Genomic DNA, 27,897 nt, shown 5'->3' with positions numbered 1-27,897 from the left:
ATGCCTCAGTTAAACGGAGGAGGAGGCGATGACCTGGGAGCAAATGATGAACTTATTTCATTTAAAGATGAGGGTGAGCAAGAGGAGAAAATATCAGAGAATGTGTCGTCGGAAAGAGATCTGGACGAGGTCAAATCTTCCCTAGTGAACGAGTCCGAGAACAACAGCAGCTCGTCAGACTCCGAAGTAAGAAAACCCGTTCTATACGATCACTTTAGTGCACTAATGCATGCATGTAAGTGTTAATTATCTGTGCTAAAACTAAACTGATGCTTTATTTCCCAAATGCAAGCAAACAGACTGGCGTCCTCGACCCAGACCAGAACTAGAAAGTTACGAGAAACAGAGAGAATACTTTGCGGAAGGTAATAATAATAATAATAATAATAAACGATTTTTAGGCTATTCTTTGTGTTTTGTGTTAGTGATTTATGCTTAGTATTGACAATTATTCGTTTTCTGTCGCCCCTAAAGCTTTGAGACGACAACAAGATGGAGGATTTTTCAAGGGACCCACTTATGCTGGTTATCCGTTTCTTATGATCCCAGATATTACGAATCCATACCTCTCCAACGGATCGCTATCTCCCAGCACAAGAACGGTATGCCATTTCACTTTAAATGCAACTAAGACCTTCATGACGTCACGTCGCACTCTGTACATTTTTCTTGTGCAAGACGCACGTTACAAAAGTTGCTTTTCAGTGCGCAATATTCTCTTCTTTGTTTGACACTTTTGTGTTTAGAATCTGTTTTAAGACTCAAAAACTAGCAAATACCCCAGCAAGCTTTGTCTTCCAAAAGTTTGTTACCACTTGTTGAATCTTGAGCATGCATGTATAAGGAGGCCATTCTGATGCATTGCACAATAAGTCATTTAGCCTACTCTGGCTCACCCGAGCACAAAAGAAGCATTTACTTGCCACATCCAAAGGCTCAAAAATTTACATTTCGCAGTGAGATGTCTGCACAATTAATTTTATATTATCATAACAAGCAACAAACTGGAGGCAGGCCCAGGCAGATAGGATTCATCCAGCTTTTGGTGTCAGGAATGTCTTTACTCCCTTTTTGTTGTTGTGTGATAGGATGTTACCCGGTCAGAGAATCGAATTTATGACCGGACGCCACATAGATATCCAAAGCAGGAGGGTTCTGATTGCATGTTTTTATGGCTTAGTGATATCACCAAGACCTTTGAGTTCATTTGAACCACATCAGGATTCTCTAGATAAGTTCTTCCCCATCAGTGAAACTGTCTTTCAATTAGATGGCTGTTAGGCGACTATTGTTATCATTAGTTACCGCTTGACAGCCCTATCCGAGCTCTCTACTGGATGCCCATTATCTTAATGACATCTTCACCTTGGGGGGCAGTTTGGCTACCTGAGCAGCAAGACCCCCACCAAGGTGTTTGAATCCCAGGCAAATTGGTGTATATGTTTGTCTTCCTCCATTTAGCTCAAGTGAAGAATATCTGGAGTGTTTTGTTTTTTTTTGCACAGTGTTTGCCTGTTGCTTTATAAAGCCACTGTGTCAATGTATAAGTTATGAGGCATGCGAACGTAGGCTAACATGTCATTGTGGAAAAATTTCAGCAAGCCTGTGGCAATAAACATTCATTCATTGTGTTCATTGTGCTGCTAACTTGCGAGAATGCATCAATCTGTTGGTCATATACTTAGATATTAGATGAGGCATAAGGTTTGCTTGTTTGCATCACAATGGTTTTTTTTTCAACTCGTCAAATATTGTTAGCCAGAGAATGGTTGCTGTTGCAAGAGTGGTTTGACTAAGGAAAGCAGGTTACCTTTAACAGCTGTAACAAAGAGTGACTGTGATTTAAGTAGATAAGATGGATAATAGCATCTGACTTCTGGCTGGCTTGTGTGTATTTGTGTGTGAGAGAGCCTGAAGGCAACTGATTCAGCCGTGTCTTGCTCAGTGTACAAAAGCAAGGTTGTGTATAGTTTTAGAGAACAAAAGTTTAAGCGCCACTCAGTCTATGAGGGGGAAAAAAACATGTAATGTTACCGAACCGAAGCTGAAAATTGTTTACAGCAACTGCTGGCACTGGATTTTCAATGTAAATACAACCTGCTATGCTAAGACTTTTTTCAGGGAGCTTTATTTTCTCTCAGGCTTTTTTTTCTTCAGTTTGCGCAATGATAAAAAAAAAACACTAAATGTCTTTTTGTTAAGGGTTTATCTTTCCTCATCCACTTATAAAGGATACTTTTCCTTAACTGAGTTATTCGACTTTAACAAGGTTTGCTTTGACCCCAGGTTGAAGTTACTTAAGGTTTTATCTTCCACATTGTACTCTTTTTCGCAAATGCTAATGTAGTTTCAATGCTCCCATCAGTTTAACAACATTGCTCTTTGTTTGCTAATTATCAAATCCTTATTTAATAATGTTTCTTTATTGATTTAATTATATTCTAGTGAGTGTTAACAGCAGGGTAAAAGTCCAGTGCTTTTGTGTGCAGATTAGTCAACATGTTGTTAGCCCTGTGAGGCTAATCTTGTTTGATTTTCTTACTTGGGATTGTTGGTGTGACTGTAATGTTTTGTTGATTAATTTGGTCTTTTAAAGTTTGCTAGATGTCGTTGCTATCATTTTATGCTAGCCTAATGTAATTGTGAAGCTGACTTAGCAAAAACTAGCAACATTTAAGGTTCATTCACACCAATAATGATAATTATAATAACTATATTAGCAGATTGGCTAATGGATGGATTCTGATTCGCTATGTTTTTATCGTTGATCAACCTGAAAAAACAACAAGCTTGTTAAGGTCTGTTCACACCAAGAATAATTATAATCATAGCTATATTAGCGAATTGGCCAATGGGTGTTTTCTGATTGGCTATCAATGTTTATATCATTCTTCAACTGGAAGAAAAAAAAGTTCTGAAAGTGATTCTGAAAATATTATTCCTCTGTGTCATAATTCGCTATTAAAATGGAATTAGAATGATAAAAATGTAAAGTTAAAAGTTATCTCCCACAAACAGCTAGAATGGCAAAAAAGCGAGCATTTGAACAATTTGAACACAAAAGCATTGTTGTGAAAGCACTTCGCATTTCCATTGGGGTCGAACCATGCTAACCTGTGATATTAATTAAACTTAAGTGCACTTATTGTACAAAGTAGTACTAGCGATAGTCTCGTGTAGCCAGACCTGCAAACTGATGGCTGAAGGTCTGGAATCCATGGCAGCTTTCATTGGCCAAGGCCCACCCATGAGGTCGTTTGACCGACATATCAAACAGCCAATCACAGTTTGTTTCATTCAGCATCACGTTTTGGGGACAGACAGACCAGTGTGTAAAACTCGCTGACATGTTTTAAAGATTCTATGCAGCAAACTTCAAATATTTCACATACTTTTGAAAACCCAGTGCTCAAAATTACAAATGGTTGTAAACTCAACGGGTTTCTTTTTCATGAGGGGGTTTGGCATCATGGCATCTTTGTTTTTAGGCAGAACGTTAAAGAACGCAACATGCACAGCCCCCCAGGAAAACCTGTATAATTCAACCAATCGAATGACGACTTCTAAATTCCTGAAGTGTTTCCACTTTTGTGTGCCATGTGCATCAGACCTTCGTCCAACGGTCTGTGGGCTTGACGTCTGACGCGAGTCTTTACTAGCGAGTAAATTGTAAGTCCTTGATTGCAAGGCTGCAGTGTCAGAGCACGTCTGCCCTTTTTGACTGTCAGTGTCTTCCCCTCCATCTTTCTTCCACTTTTTAAACTCTCTCCTCTACTATGGTATTTTAAGACCTACGAGACAATATAAAGTAAACAGAAGAATTGTCTTTCGTACGAGAGGGCCTCATTTTACATAAACAAACAGTGCTCAGGAGAGTGGCTCTGTCAAAAGCCCAAACCTTTTCCACACACTCAGCACTCAGAGACGGGGTTGGGGTAGATGGCGAGAGAGAAACCAGCCACCCCCCTCCGGCCTGTCCCACCTCCCCGTCTTCAGCTACAGAGGGGACATTGTCCAGGCCTTTAAGTTAAGACAGCATTCCTGTAGTGCAAGACGGTTCAGGAAACCTGAAAACCGGTGTACGAATGTTTGTACAAATGACCAAATAAACACAGCTTTACAATTTTATCCCGACTTAATGTGTTATGTTTTTTCTCTTCTGTAAGTATAAACTCAACAAATCCAAATTAATTTAGAAATATTTTGGTCTCTCTTTTGCTGTGCAGAAGAAGTGTGTGCTATGAATGCTGCGTCTTGTTAGGAGTCCAGGAATTGCAAGAGACATAAACCAATTCTCCTTTTCCCCTTTTTAATGTTAATACTTCATCAAGAGACTGTTTAAAAAAAATCTTCCCGCCGTTGGACGCGTTCCACCGAAGACCCTTTCTGGTAACATGATTATTGACTGAGATTAAATCCAGAAAGTTCCTTAAAGAAAGAAATGTCAAGCCAAACATTATTTTCCTCCTTTGGTTTTCCGCACAAGCCTGGCGTTGCTCTAGACATCAATTTTTATTAAATTTTTTGAACGAGGCAAAATAAAGACCTAATTTACAGATGTTCCTCCTGAAAAGAGAGTGGTTTATGGATCTGTATGTGAGGGTGAACCACAGGGGCTAAAGAAATGCTACAGGAAGTAGATAAAGGAATGCAGGGAGCTGTTTCCAAGGCCGTAATGTAGATCTCTTTCCTGTTGATCGTATCATGTCCTGCGCTGGCTGCATCAAATCATTCTGAATTTGCTCTATTTTTGCTCTATCTCTTTTGCAAATTATCTTCATATGGCATGGTGTTTACAGTATGGTTTATATGGCAAAAGCGCCATCATTACACAGTGGTTTTAATTCGTAATGAAGCAGAACTGCTCCCTAGCTTAATGCATCTAATTTCCAGTAATTTGTTTGCTACTATTTTATATATATTCATAGAAATTTTTATATATAATGAATTGTACATTTATTTATATATATATATATACATACATACATACACACACTAATCTTTTTTCTTTTTTTGAGACGACTGTATTTTTTTTTTTAGGTTAATGAAACTTGTAAAGGTTCGGCTAAAGGCATGATTTTTGGGGCAGGGCTATTTGTTTGAATGACCAATAGCAGATGGCGGAAGCTTTTTAATCACAATTTTAAAAAATTTCCACAGAATTATAACACTTCACCTTTTAGAAATTGATGTTTATTAACTTCTCCGAATAATAGTTTTTTTTTATTCATTCATACCTTGAAAAAGGCTAATGGCTGGAATGTTGGTTTGATGAATAAATAAGCCTGGATAGCCTAGTTTGTCATTATATTTTATTTATATATATATATATATATATATACATCTTGATATCTAGGTGTGTGTTTATTTTTTCATCATTGCATTCAGGAATCTCTGGGCCATAAAACAATATGATTTCAATTGTCCAAAGATAAATCAGGAATCTAAAATGGATGCAGTTAGCCTGATCTTTTAGGGACGTGCTCCATGGGGAGCAATATATAAAAAAAATCCTGAGGCAAAACAGACTGAAGTCTCGTTGGAGTTTCTGTGTTGGTGTGTGTGTGTGTGTGTGTGTGTGTGTGTGTGAGAGAGCCGCTGACATCATTCTCCATTGATAAGATTGTGCTGGCAGTGGTCAGCGCTCATCAAAATCCACTTCGTGTTCGCTTGCATGTCCTGCAATGAATTTCACCCCCACCTCCCCATTTTGGTCACAAAAAACAGCGTGTTCTCATTCAGAGCTGCGTACTGACTTCATGCATCACTCCATGCTAATAAAACTTGATTGTGCCGGGGATAAAGTTTAAGGGGGTGGGGGGGCTTCAGGCTTCATCAGTCTGGTATTTTCAACAGCTGTTTTCAGTTATTACCTCGCAGTCAGAGCTTCCTGGGGCCTCGGGAAGGGGAGAGAGAGCGGGGTGTGGGGGGTAGCTAGGGGTAAAGCATCATGGGAAAGAAACGAAGCAAGCTGTGGCGTTGAGGGTGCCAGGTAGGTGAAAAAGTTGGTATGCATCCAGGAAGTGTATGTGTATGCATCCTGTTGGCTTAGTTGGAGCACATGAACACTGCGATAATGTGTTATCTCATCACAGCCCTCGACGGTCTCACATGACCTTGTTGTGCCCGCTGCTTCATGCCATGCTGAAAAGGCCACAGGAGATCTGTATCAGCAGCGTCAGGATTTTCTTGTAGGGTGAGGTGTACTTTCAGCTAATTCCTTATGTGATCAGTTGCTTTGTGATATGGTTATCAGGGTGTGCTTTTAATTACTGCTGTCTTTCCCCTCCTAATGTTACCTTTAAGACAAAGAATGTGTGTCTTCTGACTTACGAAACCTGATAAATAAGAGAGTGGCTGATATGGAGGTTTTGAAGGATGATTCCAACACTGTCTGGCTTTGTGAAATTCAGCTTGCGTAGCTAGAAACATCTGCATTCACATACCGCCTACAGCATGTTTCGGGCTTTAATTTATGTAATATTTATAATGCAAAAAAATTAAAGGAACCCACGATATGTATTGGTATCATATTGGTTATCTTTTTATATTATGTGTGTATATTGGCCGGTATTGTGAGTGCATGCTCACGTGTCTTTTTACATTTTGATTACCATTATTTAAAGCTAATTAAAAGTTAATTTTAAAAATACTAATAAAATAATACATGTTTTAAATGTAATCTTTTATAAATCTCAAAATAAATATTAATTTTAATACTGTACATTATAATGTTGTGATATTCAAATTCCTAAATTCACTTGAAGCATTTAATTATTGATTTTAGGGTTTTATTTTTTACATTTATTATCACCTGAAATGTCGTAAATGTCTTGTAATGAATGGAATTCTAGTTTCTGCCATGTATTCTATGTAGGCCATGATATGGAAGAATCATGGTTTTATCAGAATTGGGCATTTTAATATCAGTGCATCTCCATTATTATCCACAATGCTTATTGGTAGATGGACCTGCCACGAAAGTGTTGAAATTTTAGGGATTTACTAGTATCGACATGTACCAAAAAAAGTGCAGTATATTCAAAACAACAGTTAATCCCACAAATAATTGTCCAAACACCGAAGGGCGTTGCTGGCATTAGCAGTGAGTGTATGTATTATTGTGACGGTGTCAGCTGTAAGCTGCGCCCATATTGAGCGCCTTTCCCCATCTTTAGGAGTCATCGGTGGAGAAGCTTTTTGTGGGCAGGGGCTTGGGGGTGGGCTGGCGGCCTCGATTCTCGTGTGAAATGAGGGATGTTCTATAGTGACTCTTGGCCGAGGCGGCTGGGAGTGTATGGGAGCTTTTATGAATAGGGCCCTTTCACGTCGTTCAGTATGGCTCTGAAAGGCTGAACAAAAGCCTAGAGGGTGGCGACTGAGAGCTACACGGTAGATCCACAAAACACTTCACTTTGCAGCGGCGTACTCGTAATCCCTAAGACATCAGCCATTCCAAACGAACGCATTCAAGAAATGTCACGTAAACAAAGTGGCCGGCTGACAAATCTTCGAGAAGTTTAACGCCATAATTGGCATTCAATTGGCCTGGCTTATGGTTGTCAGAATGCTGGATTTGTTGTCCGTCTGGGAGTCTTATTCAAACTATAGCCGCTGAAATTATGTGGGACGTTGTTTCCCCGTGTCCTAAATGGAGATGGGTCGTTTTTCCATGCGTCTGACAGTGAGATACATCTTCACATTGTTTCAGTTAGGGGTGAGAGGTCAAGGTTCACAGCCTGTTGACGTGACTCACAGTTGAGTGGTCACCAAAGTTCCCAGATTCCAGTAGGGGGGCCGTCGATGTGCTCTGGGCCTGGCAGCTTTAACTCTCCCCTTCCATGCTAAACTCTCCGTTAGGAGGTTTTGGGTTAGAGCTGTCAGACAACATGTGGCAAAAAAACAGCCTCGCACACCCTGCTGTTCACTTCCTCTCAAAAACGATGGTCCGTGGCATAATGATTAATTAGAAAAGAAGAACAAAAAAAAAACCTTGCTCCAATTCATTTTGCTCCAGACATTCATTGGGCCACCACAGTCTGGCTCATTCAGATTGGTGGAGTGGAAGTGACATAACCGCTGGCACAAAAGAGCAGCCGTGTGATTGGAGGAGAGTGCGCATTGTGTGCCGTTGGGGGGTCCATCATAGACATGGCGCTTATACAGCTCTCACCCTGACCACAAGGTTGAGAGGGGCTCCATTGTGACATGACATGTTCACACTGGACCACAAGCTTTTGTGTGTGTGTGTGTGTGCTTTTTTGTTTGTTCGTGAGAGTGTATGTCTTATCCAGCTGGGCCTTGTCGGTCAGGGCATGGGCCGCCCCTCCCCGAGCACAGCTGCACTATGGACCCAGAGGCGCAGTTGAGGGCTTGTGAAACCCCCTGAGCCTTCCTCATTTCTCCAGATGAGTACCTCATTGTAATTGACTGAACAGGAGTGCACTTATTTTTCTTCTTTTCTGGACATTTCTCTGTTTTTCGCTTTCTTATAAACTCTTCAAAAGTGACTACTATTGAGTTTAAGTTGACAGCATTGTTCAGAAGTTAGGGGATATAACAATTGTTTCCGACGTAGCTGTAAACTTCAAACTGATTTTCCTATTCTGTAATATTTCCAATTGTTAATTTCTTAAAGGTTTGTCAAAAATGGTTACCTTTCCAAGAATTACTTCCTCTAATTGGTTGGTGTTGTAGTCAACCAAAACTCCTACTACTCTTTTGGTTTTCAGCAGTAATGGTTACCACGAGCTCCCAGATTGGTTTGGGATAAAATGTTGGAAAAGTTGTATCTTTTACAACCGCTTCATCCTCTAATTGTTAGAACTTTGGTAACTTTTCGAATAGTTACGTACTCTAACTGTCAAGACTTTGGTAAATTTTCCAACAGTTTTATCTTATAACCAAAAATCGTTAGGAGAAGGAACTGTTGGAAAGATATTTATTTGACAAGTTAACAAGTAATCCAAAATGGAGAATTATTTTTTGTTGACTACAATGTCGCCAAAATTATGAGATGTAAGTTTTTGAAAGTATTGAGGGTGGACTGTAGGAAATGTTTTCAGCCTTGTCCAACAGTAGTCACCACTAACTTTATTGATGCTGCACACAACCAAAACTTCATTCAACGTCATTTTTGGTTTCTTACAGACTTGTTGAAAGTGGTAACCTTTCCAAGAGTTATGTCCTCTACATTTGTTGATGTTGTACTCTTCCGTTAGTGGAGATTACTGACATGGCAGTTGCAGTGGTTACAAAGATCAACAAGTTCATAAGAAACTCAATATGGAGAATGAGTTTTGGTGGATGTAAAATGTCAGAGAAGTTAAGGGACGCAACTCTTGACACTGTCATCAACCACAACCCTTTCTCCATTTGGTGGCATTCATGACAGTTCTGATCAATATTCATGATGTTAATTTGTGACCCATGTGCCAGTTAACTCATTATTTAGGTTTAAACTGTTCACTTGCGATTTGTAAACAGTTCCTAGCATCACATCTCGCTCTCTCTGAAACACTCCCACAGTTTGTAACAGCCAATGTCAATGGTGCGTACCCCTAGCCGCCCAGCTCCTAGACCCAACCTCATGAAAAACCACACAAACACGCTGTGTGTACTTTAGAGCTGGTTACAGCTGCGAGCAATGAAATCTGGATTGTGTTAGCCCATGCACTGTGATTTATAAATTGTTTCTCAGACCATAAATTCCCACTATAATTGCACTCCAAGCCCCCTTCCACTCTCCTCGCTCTTTCTCTCCCCCCTTTTTTCCCTCTCCGTCTTTCACTCCTTCGCCTCCTGCGCTTCGGCGGTACGTGGTCCGGCACTAATTGTTTGCAGAAGGGAACTGGTTTGACAAGACAGAACGTTTTTGAAATTAGGCAGGACGGTCACAGTTGTGAGTCAGGGCTGTGCGTCGCAGGTACGGTGTGTCATGCCTCCATATCGCCCCCCCTGGACTGTTATTGCACAATAACAGTTGTTAATGGTCTAAAGATAACACTTCAATCATTAAGTGCAATTTAGCAAAAATCTGCATTATTTCCTCTCCTGCATTTAATTGCAGACGTTTTTTTTTCTGAATGTGAAATTCACTCCCCCAGGCCTCTCTGTGGTAGATACAAGTTTTATACTTAACAGCCAACAGGTTATAAAAAAGAACCCTGTTTATTTGTTGTGCCTCAGGTTCTCCATATGGAGGAAAAGCTTGTCAACAAATCCACTTTAAAAGAACAAACTGCAGTGGCTGCTTTGTAAAGCTTTTCCAGTTCTGTTGCAATCGGGTGACATGATTTTTTTTGCCCTTTTGACGCCTGTTAGACTTGTGTTTTAGCGGGAGGGGGAATATTGGGAAGGGGTGAAGTTTGAGTTTGTGTGTGTGCTGGGGGGAGCTAGTCCACCAAGAGAACACAATAAGCTCTTTGTCTTCATTATGCACTCAGCATTTGGGAAAATGATGGAGGTTTCTTTATTTTACTTTATCTTCAACTGTCTTTAAAACCAATGTACCATAATTGGATCTCTGAGTTTCGATGCATATGCTATGCATAATTTAGTCTATTTAAATACTTACAGGCTGCATTGTTGTTGGTCAGTTTATTTAGATTATTATTATTGCAAAATATAGTTCTCATAAGTTGGATGCCTACAAAGTTGAAGATTGCTATAGCAAGCATTTTTGGGTTCTAAAGTGGCTTTGTTATCCCTCTTGGCTGCTTATGAGTTAACAAGCCCAGGCTGTTCATCGTAAACCTGGGTATAGTTTGGACTGCAGTGTTGTAACCAGATACTGAAATACTGGAAACCGCATAACTGACTTGTAATTGACTTTAAGGAGGGTGGCTGCATTTCGCCTTTGCAGAAAAACAGAGCTCCCAACAGACAGCTTATTACTTTCCCGTGGTTATAATTATGTGTTGGGTTTTATTTGACCTACTGTTTTGTCCTGTGCCACAATAACACTTATTCTTCACGTTGTTAACGTTTGTTTGTGCTTTTCTCTGTAAATAATTAAAAAGAGATCAATGTAGTATGCATTTCTGAAGTGTATTTAATGAAAAATGTTGTTTTAATGGTTGTTTTTTTGGGATCAGAAACTGAAGGTGTCTACCAAAGGTAGTTCTTTTTTGTCTTCTACAACCGGACGGTTGGTGTATGCAAACTTGGTCTCTGTTGCCATCCCTAAATGGGCCGCATTGCCATGGTAACCCCTGGTCTCCGGATGGCTGACCTCTGAACCAGTTCTTTAAGTAGGCAGTGAATGGAGGGAGTAGTGTTATCAGTGAGGTCACAATAGTATCCATGGGAACTCGGAGAGCAACTGTCAGTCATGAGTCTTTCCTGTCGAAGCCGAATCCAGATTCTGTGTGGAAGCCACTGTCTTGATGAAAAGAGGCACTTTAACGCAACTAATGTAGGCAGGTCAGCCAGCGCCACTGAACTACAGGAACGAACCACAAAAAAGTGCTTCATTGCATTAGGATGATTTGCGCTTGGATTGGTTTTATAAATGATTTTGTAGGGATACACTGAATTTCGACCTAAATTTTCAATACCAAGAGCAGATAATTTAACAGATTATAAATGGCATAAAAAATAGGATGCTGTTTAAATTCTACACTATTTAAGAGTTGTTAATTTATTCAACAGTTGATACTTAAAAAAATATCGGGACTGTATAATCATTATAGTGACTAATATTATGTTTTATTTTTTAAATTAAATATTTATTAATCATTTTTAAAGTTTTAGAATTTACATTCTTTAAATAGTTTTAGCAAATATAATGATTTTAACGTAGTAATGAAAAGATGTAACCTAACTGTTCTGAACAAACGAGACAAAAAATGAGATAACTTTACAAATATTTTTGTTTTTATAATTATATTTATTTCATATTTATCTTTTTTCCAGTTTAAACCACAGATGCATTATTTATCGATAGAGTAAACCCATACATAATAAAAAAAATTGGCTTGGTCAAACGGATCATTTATTTATTCTGATGATAATAATAATAATAATAATTCACATTACAGTTATCTTGGCCTAATTATATTGTGCATCCTTAATAATAAATACTTTTTTTGTCCTATAATGAGTAATATATTGTTTTGAGTAATTTCTGTTATGCTGGGGCTGTTTATATGCACATAGGTTTGGATCTAATTTCTGAAACAAAATAAGCGTGTGCTGATTGTTTGTGCCTAAAATTCCCCAGAACCCTGTTGAATTACTTCCTAATGTGATTGGAATAGGTGAATAGGTGATTTGTTGGTCAAATTTCTGCAGTCCAAGCGCTTATTGTTTCTGTAATAAGATAAGTCTGCTTTAATGAGCTTCTGAGTTTAATTGCTTAATTCAGACTTCATAATTACTTCATTTTTTTCTTATTAACATTGTTTGCTTTTGTTGTTCAAAGTTATTTTCTTAAAAATCTAGATCTCATATTTGTTCATATTTGGAGGTGGTCAAGAACTCCAGTCCTTTCCCCCGCAAATTAATTTCTAATTAGCACAGATAGGGGTGTCGTTTGACTATGAATTGTTTACTTAATTATCGGAAACTCTCGCAGCTCTTAAACAAACAATAGGCCTGAATGCCGACCTGTGGTGAGGGAGGGCTGTAAACCGGCGCCTCTATTGTCTTTCCCTCTGGAGACAGTGAAAAGAGCAGCGAGAGGTGTCGCTCGCATAAATAAATGAGTCAGGTGATGTCGCACCCCTCTGGTCGCATCAGGACACTGCCCTATAGGCATACATGCACATAATACTGAGCCTTTTGTCTGGCTTAACTGTTCTGATGCTGAGATGTAATAGATTCCTTTGTGTGCCAGCAGCTTTCTGCTTCATTCTAGTGGAGCGTGTGTGGAATAGGTGGAAACATTGGGATAAAATGTAGACCATGCTTTGAATGATTGACATGAACTATTTGGCTCCGCCCAACTCCGGATTCCTTTTTTTCTTTCCCCTTTTCAAGAAACTTGCTATTTTGTGGAAGCTCTTGCGGTTTGAAGTTTCCAGAACGAAGCTTGCGGTTGCAGCAACACGTGTTGAGGCTTCCAGATATCTCCTTAAAGAGGTGTCGACTTCTTTTTGTTTTGACCGAGGGCTTCATTTCGTCTAGCATGTGACTGTCAGGATTGCTATTTGTGCAGTTTTAAGTTGTCATAATCCTGTTAAAGATCCCCATCATCTTCGCTCCGCTGCGCGGAAAGCATTTAAGCAGCATTTCAGTCTTTCTCTGTGACCTCTTGACATCAGTTAGACAGCTACAAACTAACTCTAGGTGTCTTTCTGAAATTAAACCGCATGAACCTGTTTAGAAGAATGTCTTCTGTCTCAGCCTGCCCAAGGCAACGTGACACTCGTTTTGTTATAATTCAATATTTGTTTTCATAAATCAGTTGATTTTAATATTCAGGATTCATATACCAGATTTTATTTCATTTATTTTAATATCAGCCGGACTGTTTAATCTGCTAATGTTTGGCCAGTTTAAGATTATTGGTATCAAGAGTAAAAATTATATCATTTTATTTCATTTCATCTTATGTTTGTTTATTTTTCTGCTGATGTTTGACCCTTTTTAAGATTTTTGTCATCAAGAATAAACAGTTTTGCTTAAATTTTTTTCTGCAAATGTCAATATTAAGGCAGTTCAAATGTAGATACAGTTTAAAAATGCAATACAATTTAAAAAAAAATTATGTTCTCTAAATGCATATAGTTATAGATATTTAATAAAAGAAGATATTGTCCTTTTATAGTTGTACTCCGTTTTTTTTTTTTTTTTCTTGGTGAAGTTTTCTGTCTTTCAGATCGTCGCTGAAATTTGACATGCATTTTGAGGGTTTCATGCCTGTGCACCATTTCTTTTCTCTTCTCAACAAGAAGTCAGTGTTGCATATTGCTAAGCATCTGCTCTTGGAGTTATGGCTTTCAAATACAAATCCCCAGACCCCAAGACTGTTTACTTTGGCCGGTCTCGCTTTGTGTCTCCAGAAAAGCAGGGCACAGGTCCCTGCAGCCTGGTAGTTTGTGTGGGAAGGCAAAACTGAGATTGTTTTTCAAGATAGTATGTTAAGTTTTCAGTCAGGTGATGGCGGTTATGATGAAGAAGGTAGATTGTATTTTTTCAGTCATCCGTCCACTTTAACTGCAGCTGCAAATACCAGAAACAGGGTAAGGCCTCCTGACGAGAACCAGGCTAGACGTTCCTCTCCAAAAACATTGACGGATGCCCTCTGGAAATGTACATTGTCATCATTTACTCCCCCTCATATAAAACCTGTTTGACTTTCTTTCTTCTGTGGAGCACAAAAGAAATTGTGAGATGTTGCTCGGGTCCCAACTTTCTTCAAAAGACCTTTTTTGATATTCCACAGAAGAAAGAAAGTCATACAGGTTTGGAGCAACATTAGGGTGAGTTCATGTTTGGGTGAAAAGTCCCTTTAAGAACATTCATTTTGACTGTTTAGCCAAATTTGTAGCTGTCATTTATCAACTCCACTACAGACAATGGAAGGTGAAAGTGAACCCAACTTCTTTAGTAAACAAGGTCTTGGGCTCATCCTGCCAGTTGAAGGAAACCTGCTCATATTCCTCATAAACTACTTTTGTTTTCCGCACCACCATACCCAGCAACCCCATCCACCGCACCATTATGTCTTTTTCCATTTTTAGCCCACAGCCTTATCCTAACTTCCTCACAACAATTCCGCTTGTGATGAATGAAGTTTAAAGGGAGAAACAAAGCTTCATTAACCCTAAATGTGCCATGATGATTGATAGTGGAACATGTTTGGGTTACTTGAGATGAGATTTTGTGTTTTACAATGGAATCAGCAGATTTTGGTTTTGACATGTCAAAAGTTGACATTGCAGCATGGTTATTTAACATATAAACTATTGTATTCATTGAATTTCAGGCCAAAATACCTTTATTTTGATATTCTGTTACCATGATTATAAGATTTTGATCCTATTGCCCACCCGGAGTATATGTGCTTGGACATCAATGTATAAGGATTTGTCTACATCTTTGGTGTCCCTTAAGTAGAACTATAAATTTGGTTTGTGAAAAGCGTTCTTGAGGTATAGATATGCTCACTACAACTGCAGATGCTTTCAGCCCCCAGACTCAAGAGCTTAGATATGGGAATGATGACTCCACAGGAACATCTGATACGGTTTGACTTCTACACAAACCAGATGACCGAGCCAGGCGGGGAAGCTCCGTGAAGGGATAAAAAATAAAAATAAAAAAAAAAAGATTTTATAAATTGCTCCTGAAAATCATAAGTGCTGGATGCGAGGGGCCCCAGAAAAGCTGAAACATATCAAACTTTGACACGCGTGCACTGAGCTACGAGGGCTTTCACAATAAACATCTCCCTCTGTATAGGAAGTCCAGTCATTCATCACTGCATGTCTCCTCCATGTTCCTTCTCTCATTGCATATCACGCTCAACCTAACAGTGTCACTTTTGCGTTCTCCATTGATTTATAAAGGAGCTAAATCTGAGAAAGGCAGATCTCTGGTTCTGCTCCATGCTAGGCCCCTTCCTATTCTCCCAGCGTGTTATGGGACTTCCTCCCAGCTGTTCTTCATACTAACATACACACATTTTATCCATCCAGCTGGGCATTTACTATGCTGGGACCTGCAGTCCAAATCATATTTATCTTTCACGTTTCGCCCCCTCCCTTGGGCCCGACTGCTCCTGTCTCGACCCTCCAAACTGTTCCAGCTAATGCTCCCAGGTGCTAAACAGTACTCAGAGTTCATCTCCACAGCTTTCAAATGAATTGAGACAAAGAACAGCTGGATTGCTGGAATTTGTGGATGACTCCGAGGTCTATTTAATTGATATCTTCAATTCCATTCCATTTTAAATTAATATTCCAGGTTAAATACATGTCTTCTGAAATACGGTATACTTGGGTCAACAACTGTACAGCTTTATAAACTTTTCATCCGGTGGCCAAATATTCCTTTAAGTCCAAAACTTGGCTTTCGACCTGTCTTAAAAATAAAATCTTGTTTTTGGTTGTTCAAGACAGACGTTATAGCTGTATAAAGCACTTCTAGAATAATAGAAGTGCTTTTGGTTTTGCAGTGACATGTGGACAACCTGATGCATGTGTTGATGATCGATTGACTGTAACTTTCTCTTTTGTCACCTGCAGTATCTACAAATGAAATGGCCGCTTCTTGACGTTCCCGGGACGGCAGCCCTTAAAGACTCCAGATCACCAACACCTGGGCACCTAGTAAGTCCATCAGCAACTTCATATTCTGTATAGTTTACAATGCAGTCAAAATGATTTGATTATAAATTGGGAGTAGACTAACCTTTCCATAATTTTCCATTCTTATGTTATGTTCTTTCATGATATGCATCTTTAGAAAGCAGATGCTTTGAAAGGTAACAGTTTGATCTGTAACCATTGAACCAACTATAAAATATTGTATTATATCGGTTTTAACTGAAAAGGCTGGTTTGTCTTGCCTTAAGAGCAAAAGTACAGTGGCATCCTGCATAACTTCTTTCGCAATGAACAACCGGAAACATTTTTTTCCCATACAAGCACGGCTAGCTTTTAGCCGAATACTGGCTTAGGCCGAGGGCTTTAGCTTGTCATTCCAAGTGTCAACAAGCAATAGACTTATTTTCATGGCATTCCACCCCCTCCAGCCACTCATGCGACCCAACTTTTGACCTGCTTCACCCTTTCCAGACACCACGGCGGAGAACCTCAGGAATGCCTGCTCCACATGGTTGCTAATCCATTCCGGAGACACTTTTTTTTCCACCCTCCAAACATGGAGATTGTCAGCTCAGAACGATTGAGGTTCAGCCATGGTGACAAAGTGATCACTGACTGTGGACTGAGCTGGAAGATTAGAGAGTTTGCCCAAGAGATTCCCAAACAGACCTTTGGGTCACTTCTGTCTAAACGAGAATCCAATTTAAAGTTCTCAGGCCAAAGATTACGATGACCTGATAATAATACGGGGACACTGGGCCTGTTGTGTCTGGTGTTTTGTCTTTATTTACTTGGCATGTGTTTCATAAAGCATGATTGGGGACTCCAGACAGACTGCAAATATGCAGCAGGGGAATTTCAATCCAATTATACGGAGAGGAGTTGACTATTGAACTCTGTTGATGCTGACTTTGCTTTAACACTCAGCATTGTGTTGTCGGGAACGTAGAAACACTGAATGCTACTTTTTCGCCCATCAGAATAACAGACTTCACTTCCTCATTCGATGTTGGCAGTGGGGATTAATTTCTGGCATGCAGATCTGAGCAATCTCTTGTGATCAGAGGATTAATTAAGAGTCAGTAAATAATTTAGGCGACATGCTAGAGGTTTTATTGTGTTTCTAATGAATGGCACGGGCTGTTGAAATCGCACCAGGCTGCCGAGAGGACGTGAGTGACCTGTGGAAACCATTTCTGTGGCTGCACAGATTGGGTCCAGAAGGCACACATGCTAATAGGGTGAGCCAGAGCGGCCGAAAGGCTCAATAATTCAGGAACCAGGTTTGTTTAGCATTCCATTGGCATCCCTCTGACTGTGTTCAAGTGTGATACTTCAGCACTGAGCCCACCTCTTCACATTGCCTTCCATACAGTGCATCTGGACCCAGGCCGCATGAATAATACATCACACCAGAACACAGGGGCAGGTGATGTGTGAGGCATTGTGGGAACCTCAGACTTGTCAACCCCTTTGTAAGCTGTGTGTTAGATTTATGGGGTTTTTTTTGGTCTTACAAAAACTTCCTGTGACTTCACTGTGGGTTATGTATCAAATGGCAATACCATGATACAATTTGATTTCTATGTTCTATGTTAATTTCTATGTTAATGAACCATGACACTGTTAGGTGCATAAAATAAAGCATGGTAATGTCCAAAAACACCGTATTAGCATGATAGTTTCACAATGGCTTGATCTCTGGGTAGTTTAACGGGATGTTCTTTAGCTTTTCTGATTAACAGCAATTAGTGTTAACTTTGATGCTTATCCTCACCCTTCACAAAAAATACACAACAGGTCAAGTTGTATGCACTCAGAGTCTTGTATCTGATATGAAATAATCTCACAATGATATCACAAGTGCAAAACCTGGTACTTAACCCCCACAGTAAGTCACAGTGTTTAGCAAACACTTGTATTAGCAACAGTCGACGACGCAGCAATCACACTCGGCTAGCCAGTGCATTAACTGCTGTCTGTCTCAAATACATGATTGCACATTAGGTCTAGTCAAGAAATTATGGCTTAAATAATTTACAATAAACTAATGAAATCTTTACCAAGCATTAGTCATGAGTCCACAAGTAATTTTCAAATTATTTTCAAAAATCGGATTACAAATGGAAATTCAATTTAAATTGCCTGCTGATGACATTGACAATGGATGAGTCTTAGTGAAGGCATGATGTTTGTGCTGATGGGAAGAGTGTTGCATGTTCATGCAAAAATCCAGATGAATGCAGCATGTGATTTAAGTTTTTTTTTTTTATTATTATTATTATTAAACCTGTTGTGGCCTCCATTTACAATGTATGGTAAAGTATGAGGATGTAAAACAAGATTCAGATTGCATCTACAGAAAGTAGTTCTTAATGGAGATGTTAAAATCTAATTAAGAGCCATGTAACTGTAAAGACAGATGGTGATAACTGTAAATTGCACCCCATTGTTAGGGATCAAACTGTATGGCTCATACTGCTAGTTTTGGCTTGTCCTTTCCTCTGCACTATTTTATTATCCTTCATTTGAATCTGTATTTAGCAACTCATTCTTCCACTGCTAAAGCAGTTCATTGTGTCTTGATCCCTCTTGCTCAAGCGCCTGTTTGCTCAGTAACTCAAGAAAGAGATGGAGGAGGTGAAGCCAAAAGAAAAAAAAAACAACAGGCCACATTTGCTTCTTACTCCACAGTGTGCTTGTTTTAGCAGAGCTCCAGTTTAACAGCTCCATGTGGTGGCACCAGAAGTCATCTTTGGGTGGGTTCCTTTGCTAGCGGGCAGAGAAGAGCAACAGATTAATCAGCAGGTGTAGAGCGCTGACCCTGCACTTTGTCTTGTACACGTGTGACTTCTGTCGTTTTCAAATGGATGCGACACGTCCTTGTGGAGAGTCAAGAACTAAAAAAAAAAAATTTGAAAGAGGTGCAATGTTTGGCTAACATTATGTTAACTTTAGTTCTGAGTGTCTCGTAAAATAATGGCTATTGAATGAAGTCTGACCTAGCACAATTGGTAAATACGTGCTTGAGAACACTAGAGTCCACATAATTTAACTGTGATACAAAAGGTGGAACAATGTTTACACAATGACTCATTTTTTCTGTTTGGTGAGGTGTTTTGTCAGCTGTTTTTCACTGCTGTGCTGGTCAGGTGTCTTCCCCTCCTATAGAGCAATTTACAAAAGTGGATTAAGGGAGATTTATCAGGCTTCGCCCTTGATGAGCTGCAGGACGTGTTTGAACAAAAGATAAAAAAGATTCAGATACTTGTTGACAGAACACAATTGAAAAAGAGCCCAGTTCTGCCATCTAAAGGTGGATTCCTAAATATTGCAACCTGAACGGTTGACTGAGACAGTGCTATCGTTGTTGTGTCATTCTCCTTATGTTACTGAACCCAGTGACTCAGCTTGCATATGTTTTCAATGCTCACCATACTGTGGTCATGCTGTGTTCCCCCCCAGTCCTTCATTTAAAACTTAAGTTGTGTTAATCTGGTGGACACTTCCTCTCTATTAGCTTTAAAGAGCCCACTCAAACAACCTTGACTTGACCAAGTGTTGATATAGATCCTTGGGATGCTTGGAGTCGGTTTGTCCCATCCAGTCCTTTTTCTAACGGGGGTGAGGAGCCCACTCTGGTGGCAGTCTAAGCTTGGGATGTTGGTGTCGGATGCAAAACAGCTGGAGTGTTCACACAGCATGATTTAGTGGCAGTAAGATAGCAAGAGAGCGAGAGAAACCATTAGTCTCAACAGCTAATATCATAGTGCAGCAGACAAACACCATCTTAAAGGAACCGTGCAAGTTGTCCTCTACCTTTCTTTTTCAATCAAACTGCTGACACATCACTAAAACAATCATGTAATGCACCTTTCTCCAGAAGTCATGCTCAGCTTGTCTCGGCTGATGCGATGCTAAATTATGTCCACACACAGAGACAGACAGCCAGACAGCCAGACAGATAGATGGAAGGAGAAAGGCAAGGAATAGAGAGGCAACCCAGAGATCGGGATTTGTTTGGACTGTGGGAAACGAGAGCCAGTCTTGTCTCAATGCAAGCCTTGTTCATGTTCACAGAGTTCTGGTTGGAGCAGAGGTCAAACCCACTGCCTACATAGAGGTGGGGGGAAGGTTAGCATGAAGGAAACAAGAAGGCATTCTCCACTCTAGCTCACTTGTGACGTCCTGAGCCAACAAGTACCCCATTCAGTCTACGGCTCACCACCTTGCATTGCCCTATGTACACATCTTAGCAGTGCTGCTTCTGATATTATTATAGTGCTACTGCTATATTCATGTGGTTAGGGTTCTGGACGTATGTTCTTAAATTATATGCTAATATAGGCTCCTCAGTATTCAGTGGTGTGTTAGAATATATTATTCAGGTAGCAAGCTTTTAACATTTCGAGAGTTGAACTAACTTTAACTACAGCACGATTCTCTTTGAACTGCTGGTACGTCATGATGTTGGTTGACCTGAAAGAGAAAACAAAGTTTTGCTATTGCTTGCTATAGTGTGCCATTTGTGGGAACTCTTCGAATGTGAAGCTTGAAATTGAGCTTGTTTAGCTTAGCATTTGCATTTATGTACTTGCATTGTTTTTTTCCAGGGCTAAAGCTTGGATATGTGTAGTAAAAGGCTGAAATGGCCTTGATAGTTGGTTTTTGCCAAAATATACACAACTTTTCAAGCAACACTCCTCACAAAGTCATCAGGTTATACGTCTGAGGTAATATGGAGGTAATCCTGGAGGGTTGCCTTCCTGCAGACTTCAGTTCCAATCTTGCTCCAAAATACCTGCATATTAATTTCAAGTAATCCTAAAGATGCCCATTAGCTGATTTGGGTGCATTTAATTAGATTTGTTGCTAAACTCTGCAGAATGGTAGCTTCTCCAGAAGTGGACTTGCCTACCCCTGGCCTATCCGCTTCCAGAATTGGGCTGCCTTAAGAATCTCAAAAGTCATCCTGATCTGTTAAACTTTTACTGCCTTGCGAGGGGAGCACTGAAGGATTTGTTACAACAGGTGCCATCTTTGGCCGCCTCTTGAGAGAGTTGTAGTAAACAAGACCACTCTCATTTCGCTTCAAATGCCAGGCCTGTCCTAGCGTCATTTATGGTGGGTGGGAGCTGGAAACATCTTTCTCTTGTTGAAATGCTGCCTGTTAGGGGTGTAAGGTGTGATTTCTCCCCCCCTCCATGCAGCCGGTCAAATGCCCAACTGGTGTTTATTTTCCTTTGGGAGAAGTAGTGAAAAGTAAACTCTGCTGTCGAGACCCATTGTTCTTTAAAACCCTCTGGCGCCGATCACAAGTAATGAGGCCTAATGGCTATTTTCTTCTTTTCGGTTGGTTGTTTAAACATGCACACACACTTCATTTCCTCTCCCTCACCTCCTTTTCATTTTGTTTTCAGTCCAATAAGGTGCCAGTGGTACAACACCCCCATCATGTTCATCCCCTTACACCGCTGATCACCTACAGCAATGAACACTTCTCCCCTGGGACGCCTCCCTCTCACCTTTCACCGGAGATTCTTGACCCAAAGACGGGTAAGCGCCACCAACAGCAGTTTCCAGATGTATTTGCTGAAGCTTTGAGAAAGTAGTACAATCCAGAAATGCTGAGTCATTTTTCTTTTTTGGGGGGATGGGGTTTATTGTAATAATATGTGGATAGAAGTAGTTACAGGTGAAGTGTGTGATTTGGGGGGGATCATTTTTAATCTGCCCGACTGGACCAGGGGTGTGATTTTTGGGGCAGAACTACCCTTTTTAGGCTAATTATAGACGGAGTGTTCGAAGATATTCAGTGTTTTTGCAATTTGATTTGGTGCCAGTAGCAGCGCAGAAGTTCACCCTTAATTTCACTCACAGTCATGGCCAAATATATTGGCACCCTTGGTCAATATGATCAAAGGAGGCTTTGAAAATTAATCTGCATTGTTAATCCTTTTGATCTTTTATTTTAAAAAAATCATAAAAATCTATCCTTTCATTGGATAATAAGAATTTAAAATAAGCGGGAAATATTATTATGAAATAAATGTTTTTTCTCTAATACACATTGGCCACAATTAACAGCACCATTTTATTCAATACTTTTTGAAGACAGTTTAGCAGCTCTAAATTTCTCCTAAAATGCCTGATGAGGTTAGAGAACACCTGTATATTTTAATATTTGTCTTCAGTTTTCGTAATCAGTGATTGTTTCTTCAGGAATACCTAGGACCCCTCATCCTTCAGAGCTGTCCCCATATTACCCTCTCTCTCCTGGGGCAGTTGGACAGATCCCACACCCTCTAGGATGGCTGGTTCCCCAGTAAGTCTGAACCCTATGGCTTTAAATTACATAACATCAACCGTATTTTACTCCTACAGATGGCTTAATGAAGTTTCTTCTAAAAAGCGCATCTGTTTGTCCCTGATTTTGCTTTAGCCAGTTGTTTGACTGCTGTTCTTCTATCTTCAGGCATGGCCAACACATGTACTCCATCCCTCCTGGGGGCTTCAGACACCCCTACCCTGCACTCGCCATGAACGCCTCCATGTCTAGGTATGTAACCGAGGGGCAAGACCTTCTTTTCTGCGCAAACATGCTGAATTCGAGTTAAACTCGTATCTATTAATAGACATGAGATGCAGACAGCACAATTCCTCCCTGAAGCCTCAGAGAACAGTTAGTACAGGAAACTGCTGATGTATTTCTTGCTCAGTAATGGCGCCTTGATACCTCTCTTTCTTTTTCAACCCTGTCCACGTTCCAGAAAGGAAATCTTTTATTGGATGCAACACAATTTGTTTTATCTCTCTCAGATAAAAGTCCAACTTAATTCCCAATGCTCAATGCTGATAATGAAATTAAATTATTAAATAATGCTGAAATGTTTATTTAGCATGGCATATAAATTTTGGTATGCATGTTATTTATACTTTTTTACCATATTACTGTAGATATGTTAGCCATTATTTAAAAAAGTAGCACTTCTAGCTACTGTTGTTTTTATACCTTCACTATGCTGATATATCCATCTATTTATTTCTGTATGTTACTGACTGTGAATCTGTCTGTCTTTCTAGCCTGGTATCCAGTCGTTTCTCTCCTCACATGGTGCCTCACCATCCTCATGGCCTGCACCAGACGGGCATCCCTCACCCCGCCATTGTGTCGCCTGTCATCAAACAGGAGCCCAGCGGCGACAACGCCAGCAACTCGACACACGGGTCAGTCCATCTCCTCCATTACTCTCTCACAGTTATTACTCGGCTCGTCTCTGACTGACTGTCTTAGCGTCCATCTGCATCTGTACAGAAAGCCCTCAGTGCCTGTGAAGAAAGAGGAAGAGAGGAAGCCTCACATCAAGAAGCCCCTAAATGCCTTTATGCTCTACATGAAGGAAATGAGGGCCAAAGTAGTGGCCGAATGCACCCTGAAAGAGAGCGCAGCCATCAACCAGATCCTGGGCAGGAGGGTGAGCGCTTACAACTCTATTACGAGAGGAGCTGAGATGCATTAGTGTGTTTCTCTTCATCTTCTCTTAAAGGAATGGTTCGCCTAAGAATGAAAATTGGCATAATTTACTCATCCTCATGTCATTCCAAACCCACATGAAGCACAAAAGGAGATATCATGAAGATTGTGCTGGCTGCTCTATTCCATGCAATTGCAACGAATTAGCAGTGAAGCTATCAAGCGTTAATAAAGGATGTAAAAGCATAGTAAAAGTGGTCTGTGTGTCTTGCATGCTTTTAAATTTCTCCCTTTGTACATGATTGTTTGGAATGACATGAAGGTGAGTAAATAACTTGTAAATAATTTTTGGGTGAACTATCCCTTTAAGGAAAGCAAAAAGGAGGGAAATGTGACCGTATGTTCTTTTATTCCGCAGTGGCACTCTCTTTCACGTGAGGAACAGGCCAAATACTATGAACTGGCCAGAAAAGAACGGCAGCTGCACTCTCAGCTTTATCCGGGCTGGTCTGCGCGAGACAACTACGTAAGTGAGCCCAGAATCCAGAGTTTAATGCAAATCATGTGGGGTTCGGATTCCTCCATTGTTTTTGGCAGCCAGGGGAGTTTTGCTTAATCAAACACATCTAATTTGCTCCAATCACTTCTATCCGCAGGGAAAGAGGAAGAAACGGAAGAGAGATAATAAACCTGATTCCCCACAAGAGAGTAAGTGTCACTGGCCATCTGTATTTCTTTCTCACTTTCTGTATGCATGATCTTTCGCTGAACTTGAGCTTTTTTTTTCTCAGAGCATCCCTGTTGGTCCGATCACTCAGCTCGTAGATCATGTTCGCTTCAATTTTAACCTTAGAAGCTAGATGACGAACATTTTGGCTTTTTGGAATTTTTCTGAATTTTTTTCAAGGAATAGTTCATTTACTCACGCGCATGTTTTTCTAAATAAAAAAAGAATACTTTTTTAGTTATTATTTGTGTGTGTGTGTGTGTTTGAAGTAATTTGGGAACAAATGGGAGTTTATTTTAGCAGTTTTTAATTCAGTTTTTGTATTTTTATCTAAAATAACCTTTAAATATAGTTCATATTTTTCTTTTCAAAATAATTAATGTAGTCATTCTTTGACTGAAATAGCATCTTAAATTAGTTGATTAAAAAAAAGCAAGAATAATTATTCAATTAAATATTTTAAAATTTTATATATTGATTTATCTAACCATAAACAGTGCGATATCATTAAAATAGTTTAATTATCATCATCATTTCATTTTTTTTATTTGACATTTGTTAACAGACTATGTGGGAGTATATTTAACCCTGTTCCTCTTTCATCTACAGGTAACTTCATGCCCCAGCACAAGAAGCAGTGTGTCCCGTACCTGCCGTCCGAGAAAATGTGTGACAGCCCTACCTCCTCTCACGGCAGCATGCTGGACTCGCCTGCCACACCGTCAGCTGCCCTGGCTTCACCGGCGGCACCTGCGGCCACTCACTCAGAGCAGGCTCAGCCCCTGTCCCTCACCACTAAACCGGAGGGCAGGACCCACCACCCCCACTTCCCCCTGCCAGGGAAAGCCTCGGGCTCCAGCTCCACTTCCTCTTCCTCTTCCTCATCCACCTCTCATCCGAACATCTCTCTCCACAGCCAGTCGGCGGCCCTCCTGTCCCGTCCCATCCCGTTTAGCACCCTCCCCGCCTCCCTGCTCTCCCCGTCCTCGCCTTTCCACCAGGCAGCCCTACATTCCCATCATGCCTTGCTGCAGACACAACCTCTCTCTCTGGTCACCAAATCAGTGGAGTGAAAAAAAAAAAAAAAAAAGACGAACTTTTTACACCTGTATATTTTTTTTTTTTTTTTTTTTTTTTTTACATTTTAATAGATATTAGACCAAGTTTTTAAGATTGAACGAAAAGGAATAATTATTGGTCAATATTTGACCACCCCTCTATTTTGCCTCTGTCTTTGAAACAAAAATGTATTTTTTGTAAATTGCCTTTTTCCAACGTGATTCTCCAGTGTTGCTACGTGTATAAAAGTCAAATGTATAAAGATTTCTTCTTCTTTTTTTAAGCCGTACTTGACAAAATACAATTTGTAGTTTTAGTTCAATTCAATCTAATGGTAGTTAGGAGTTTGATTTTTCATTACTGCATTCTCTCCCTAGTTTTTTTTTATTTTTTTTCTCTCTCTTGGTACCTACCACCTCCCCCTGTTCCTAACCCAGTGTGTGTGACTCTCCTAAGTCTCCATAGCTAATAAACCTCAAATTATTTCTAAAGGCTGCATTGTGTTTTTTGGGAGGAGAAGACGCTGCATGTGATGACTGTCTGTATAATGCAACATAGACCTTCTGAATAGAGCCAGTATCACACACACTGACAGCGTTCATTTGTCTAATTACGACTCGTTAAGTGGTGTGTGTGAAATGCTGGCACTCAACTAAATTATAGAATTCATTGTTGCACAAAATGCAGCTTCTCAAAGAAAAAGAGCACTGTGTTGTCGCACACTGTGACTTTATCCTGATAAAAGTACTCTCAGAGAGCAGGATAATGAAAAATACAGATTTAAGGTCAAGGTGAAATCAAAATTTATTTTGAAATCGAAATTTAATTTGCTTAGTTAATTTGGTTAATGCAAAGAAAAAACAATCGAAACTTGGAAATGTCTTTTTTAATACTGTGGTTTACACTGTCCGTTGTGTGTTTATCTGGCAAATGGTGTTTAGAAGAACAGACATTATTTGATTACAGGCTTGTGAGATAGAAATGTAATCAAATGTTCTCGTGATTTAAAGTCAGCTTCGAGTGATGATGAGGACACGGGAATAGATTGTTTTCAGAAGGCTCTAAATAATAATCAAGACTGCAAACTCGTTCCAAATATTGTAAAAGCCTTGTCCAGAATTAAATATTTCCACGCGTTTACAGCACAATTATATGTGTTTTGACTCACTGCCACTGTTTTAAACGAAGAGGCTTGGAAAGTCGGTCCTCTGAGATCTTATTAGCTATTTCAATTAGCAACCGGCATGGAAGGTAGGTTACGGGATTCTGTGGCCCCTGGGATGCGGACGTCTGCCAGGAAGAAGCAATTAGATCTTATGGAGGAGTCCGAGTGACCCACCAATTCAGCTTAACACACACCGATGCCTTCCAGCAATGGCAAATGTATATATTTATAATGTATATAAAATATGTTATTCTCTGTCCTTTGTAGAGGACGCCAGGACTAAGTTAACCACAAAATAAATAAATAGACATGAAAAAGCATGTATAGGTAAAAACAATGTTTAATTTTTTCATTCACCAATCAGGTTTCAGGCTATTTTTAGCCAAACTTTGTACAAAGATGATTCCCAACTGTGTTATGAAAAATACAACTGCTTTACTTTATGCAATGTGTGCAGAAAATGTCCATTAGTTGGCATTCCCATTTCTATATGCATTGCATCTATTTTGCACATTAATGTGTTCTTGAGGCAAACCATGATGAAAAATAATGGGAGTAATAAATTTGCTACATTTTCATCTAATGTATATCTAATATTACATAGGAATATTCATCTATAATTTCTTTCCCTATAAATTGACTTGTAGTGTCTTCTACAGAAGATATGTATTAAAATAAACCCCTTCTTTGTCACAAAAAAGTCATTCCAGTTTGAAACCCTATAATGTTTCTTGAGATAGCCTATTTATTTACGACAAACCGTTTTAGCCAGATTTTAATTACAATTACAAAACATCATCATATTTCCTTAAGAGCGCTAAATTTGATCATTCTGTCAATAGCAGTCATTTTTAAGACCAAGGAGAGGGAGTGTTTATGATCAAACCTCCTAACGTTTGATATAAAAAGCCCTGAGTGTGCTCTGTGCAGGACATCCAGATTGAAAGCTGTGGGATGTAGGGGCTCAGAGAAATTCACTGAAACATAATGTCCTCTACAGAGGACAGAAGTCAATGCCTGTGTCCCAGGATATGGGCCGCTCTCAAGGAAACTGCTGAAGCCCATAATTACGAGATGACCAGGACAGTTCATTGTGGTTGTTGTGGTGAGTACAACTGACATTCCAGACTAAGGAAGAGTTGACCAGGAAACACTTGAGGTGCTAAGAATGGCTTTCAGTTGCATTCAGTCACTGTTT

General features: G+C 39.8%; 1 protein-coding gene across 1 annotated transcript; it reads left to right on the top strand.

The window, feature by feature from the left end:
• Positions 1 to 26,025, top strand: LOC113054570 (transcription factor 7-like 1-A). Its single transcript, XM_026220204.1, has 12 exons — positions 1 to 186; positions 293 to 365; positions 475 to 602; positions 16,194 to 16,277; positions 21,695 to 21,830; positions 22,497 to 22,599; positions 22,750 to 22,833; positions 23,358 to 23,501; positions 23,590 to 23,749; positions 24,167 to 24,274; positions 24,405 to 24,456; positions 25,085 to 26,025. Exons 1-12 carry the CDS (start codon positions 1 to 3, stop codon positions 25,546 to 25,548), a joined length of 1,722 nt encoding a protein of 573 aa, XP_026075989.1. The 3' UTR covers positions 25,549 to 26,025.
• Positions 26,026 to 27,897: the final 1,872 nt, after the last annotated feature.

Source organism: Carassius auratus, chromosome 35, assembly GCF_003368295.1.
Source record: "Carassius auratus strain Wakin chromosome 35, ASM336829v1, whole genome shotgun sequence".
Classification (NCBI taxonomy): domain Eukaryota; kingdom Metazoa; phylum Chordata; class Actinopteri; order Cypriniformes; family Cyprinidae; genus Carassius; species Carassius auratus.
The sequence above is the reverse complement of the archived record's forward strand: the minus strand, read 5'-3'. Positions and strand labels throughout refer to the sequence as shown.

What these genes read in the sequence shown, in the direction of transcription:
- LOC113054570 (XM_026220204.1), top strand. Translation starts at nt 1, where the DNA reads ATGCCTCAGTTAAACGGAGGAGGAGGCGATGACCTGGGAGCAAATGAT. An exon ending in GAGAGAATACTTTGCGGAAG is followed by an intron (nt 366 to 474) that starts GTAATAATAATA and finishes TCGCCCCTAAAG; the next exon opens with CTTTGAGACGACAACAAGAT. An exon ending in CTAGGATGGCTGGTTCCCCA is followed by an intron (nt 22,600 to 22,749) that starts GTAAGTCTGAAC and finishes TTCTATCTTCAG; the next exon opens with GCATGGCCAACACATGTACT.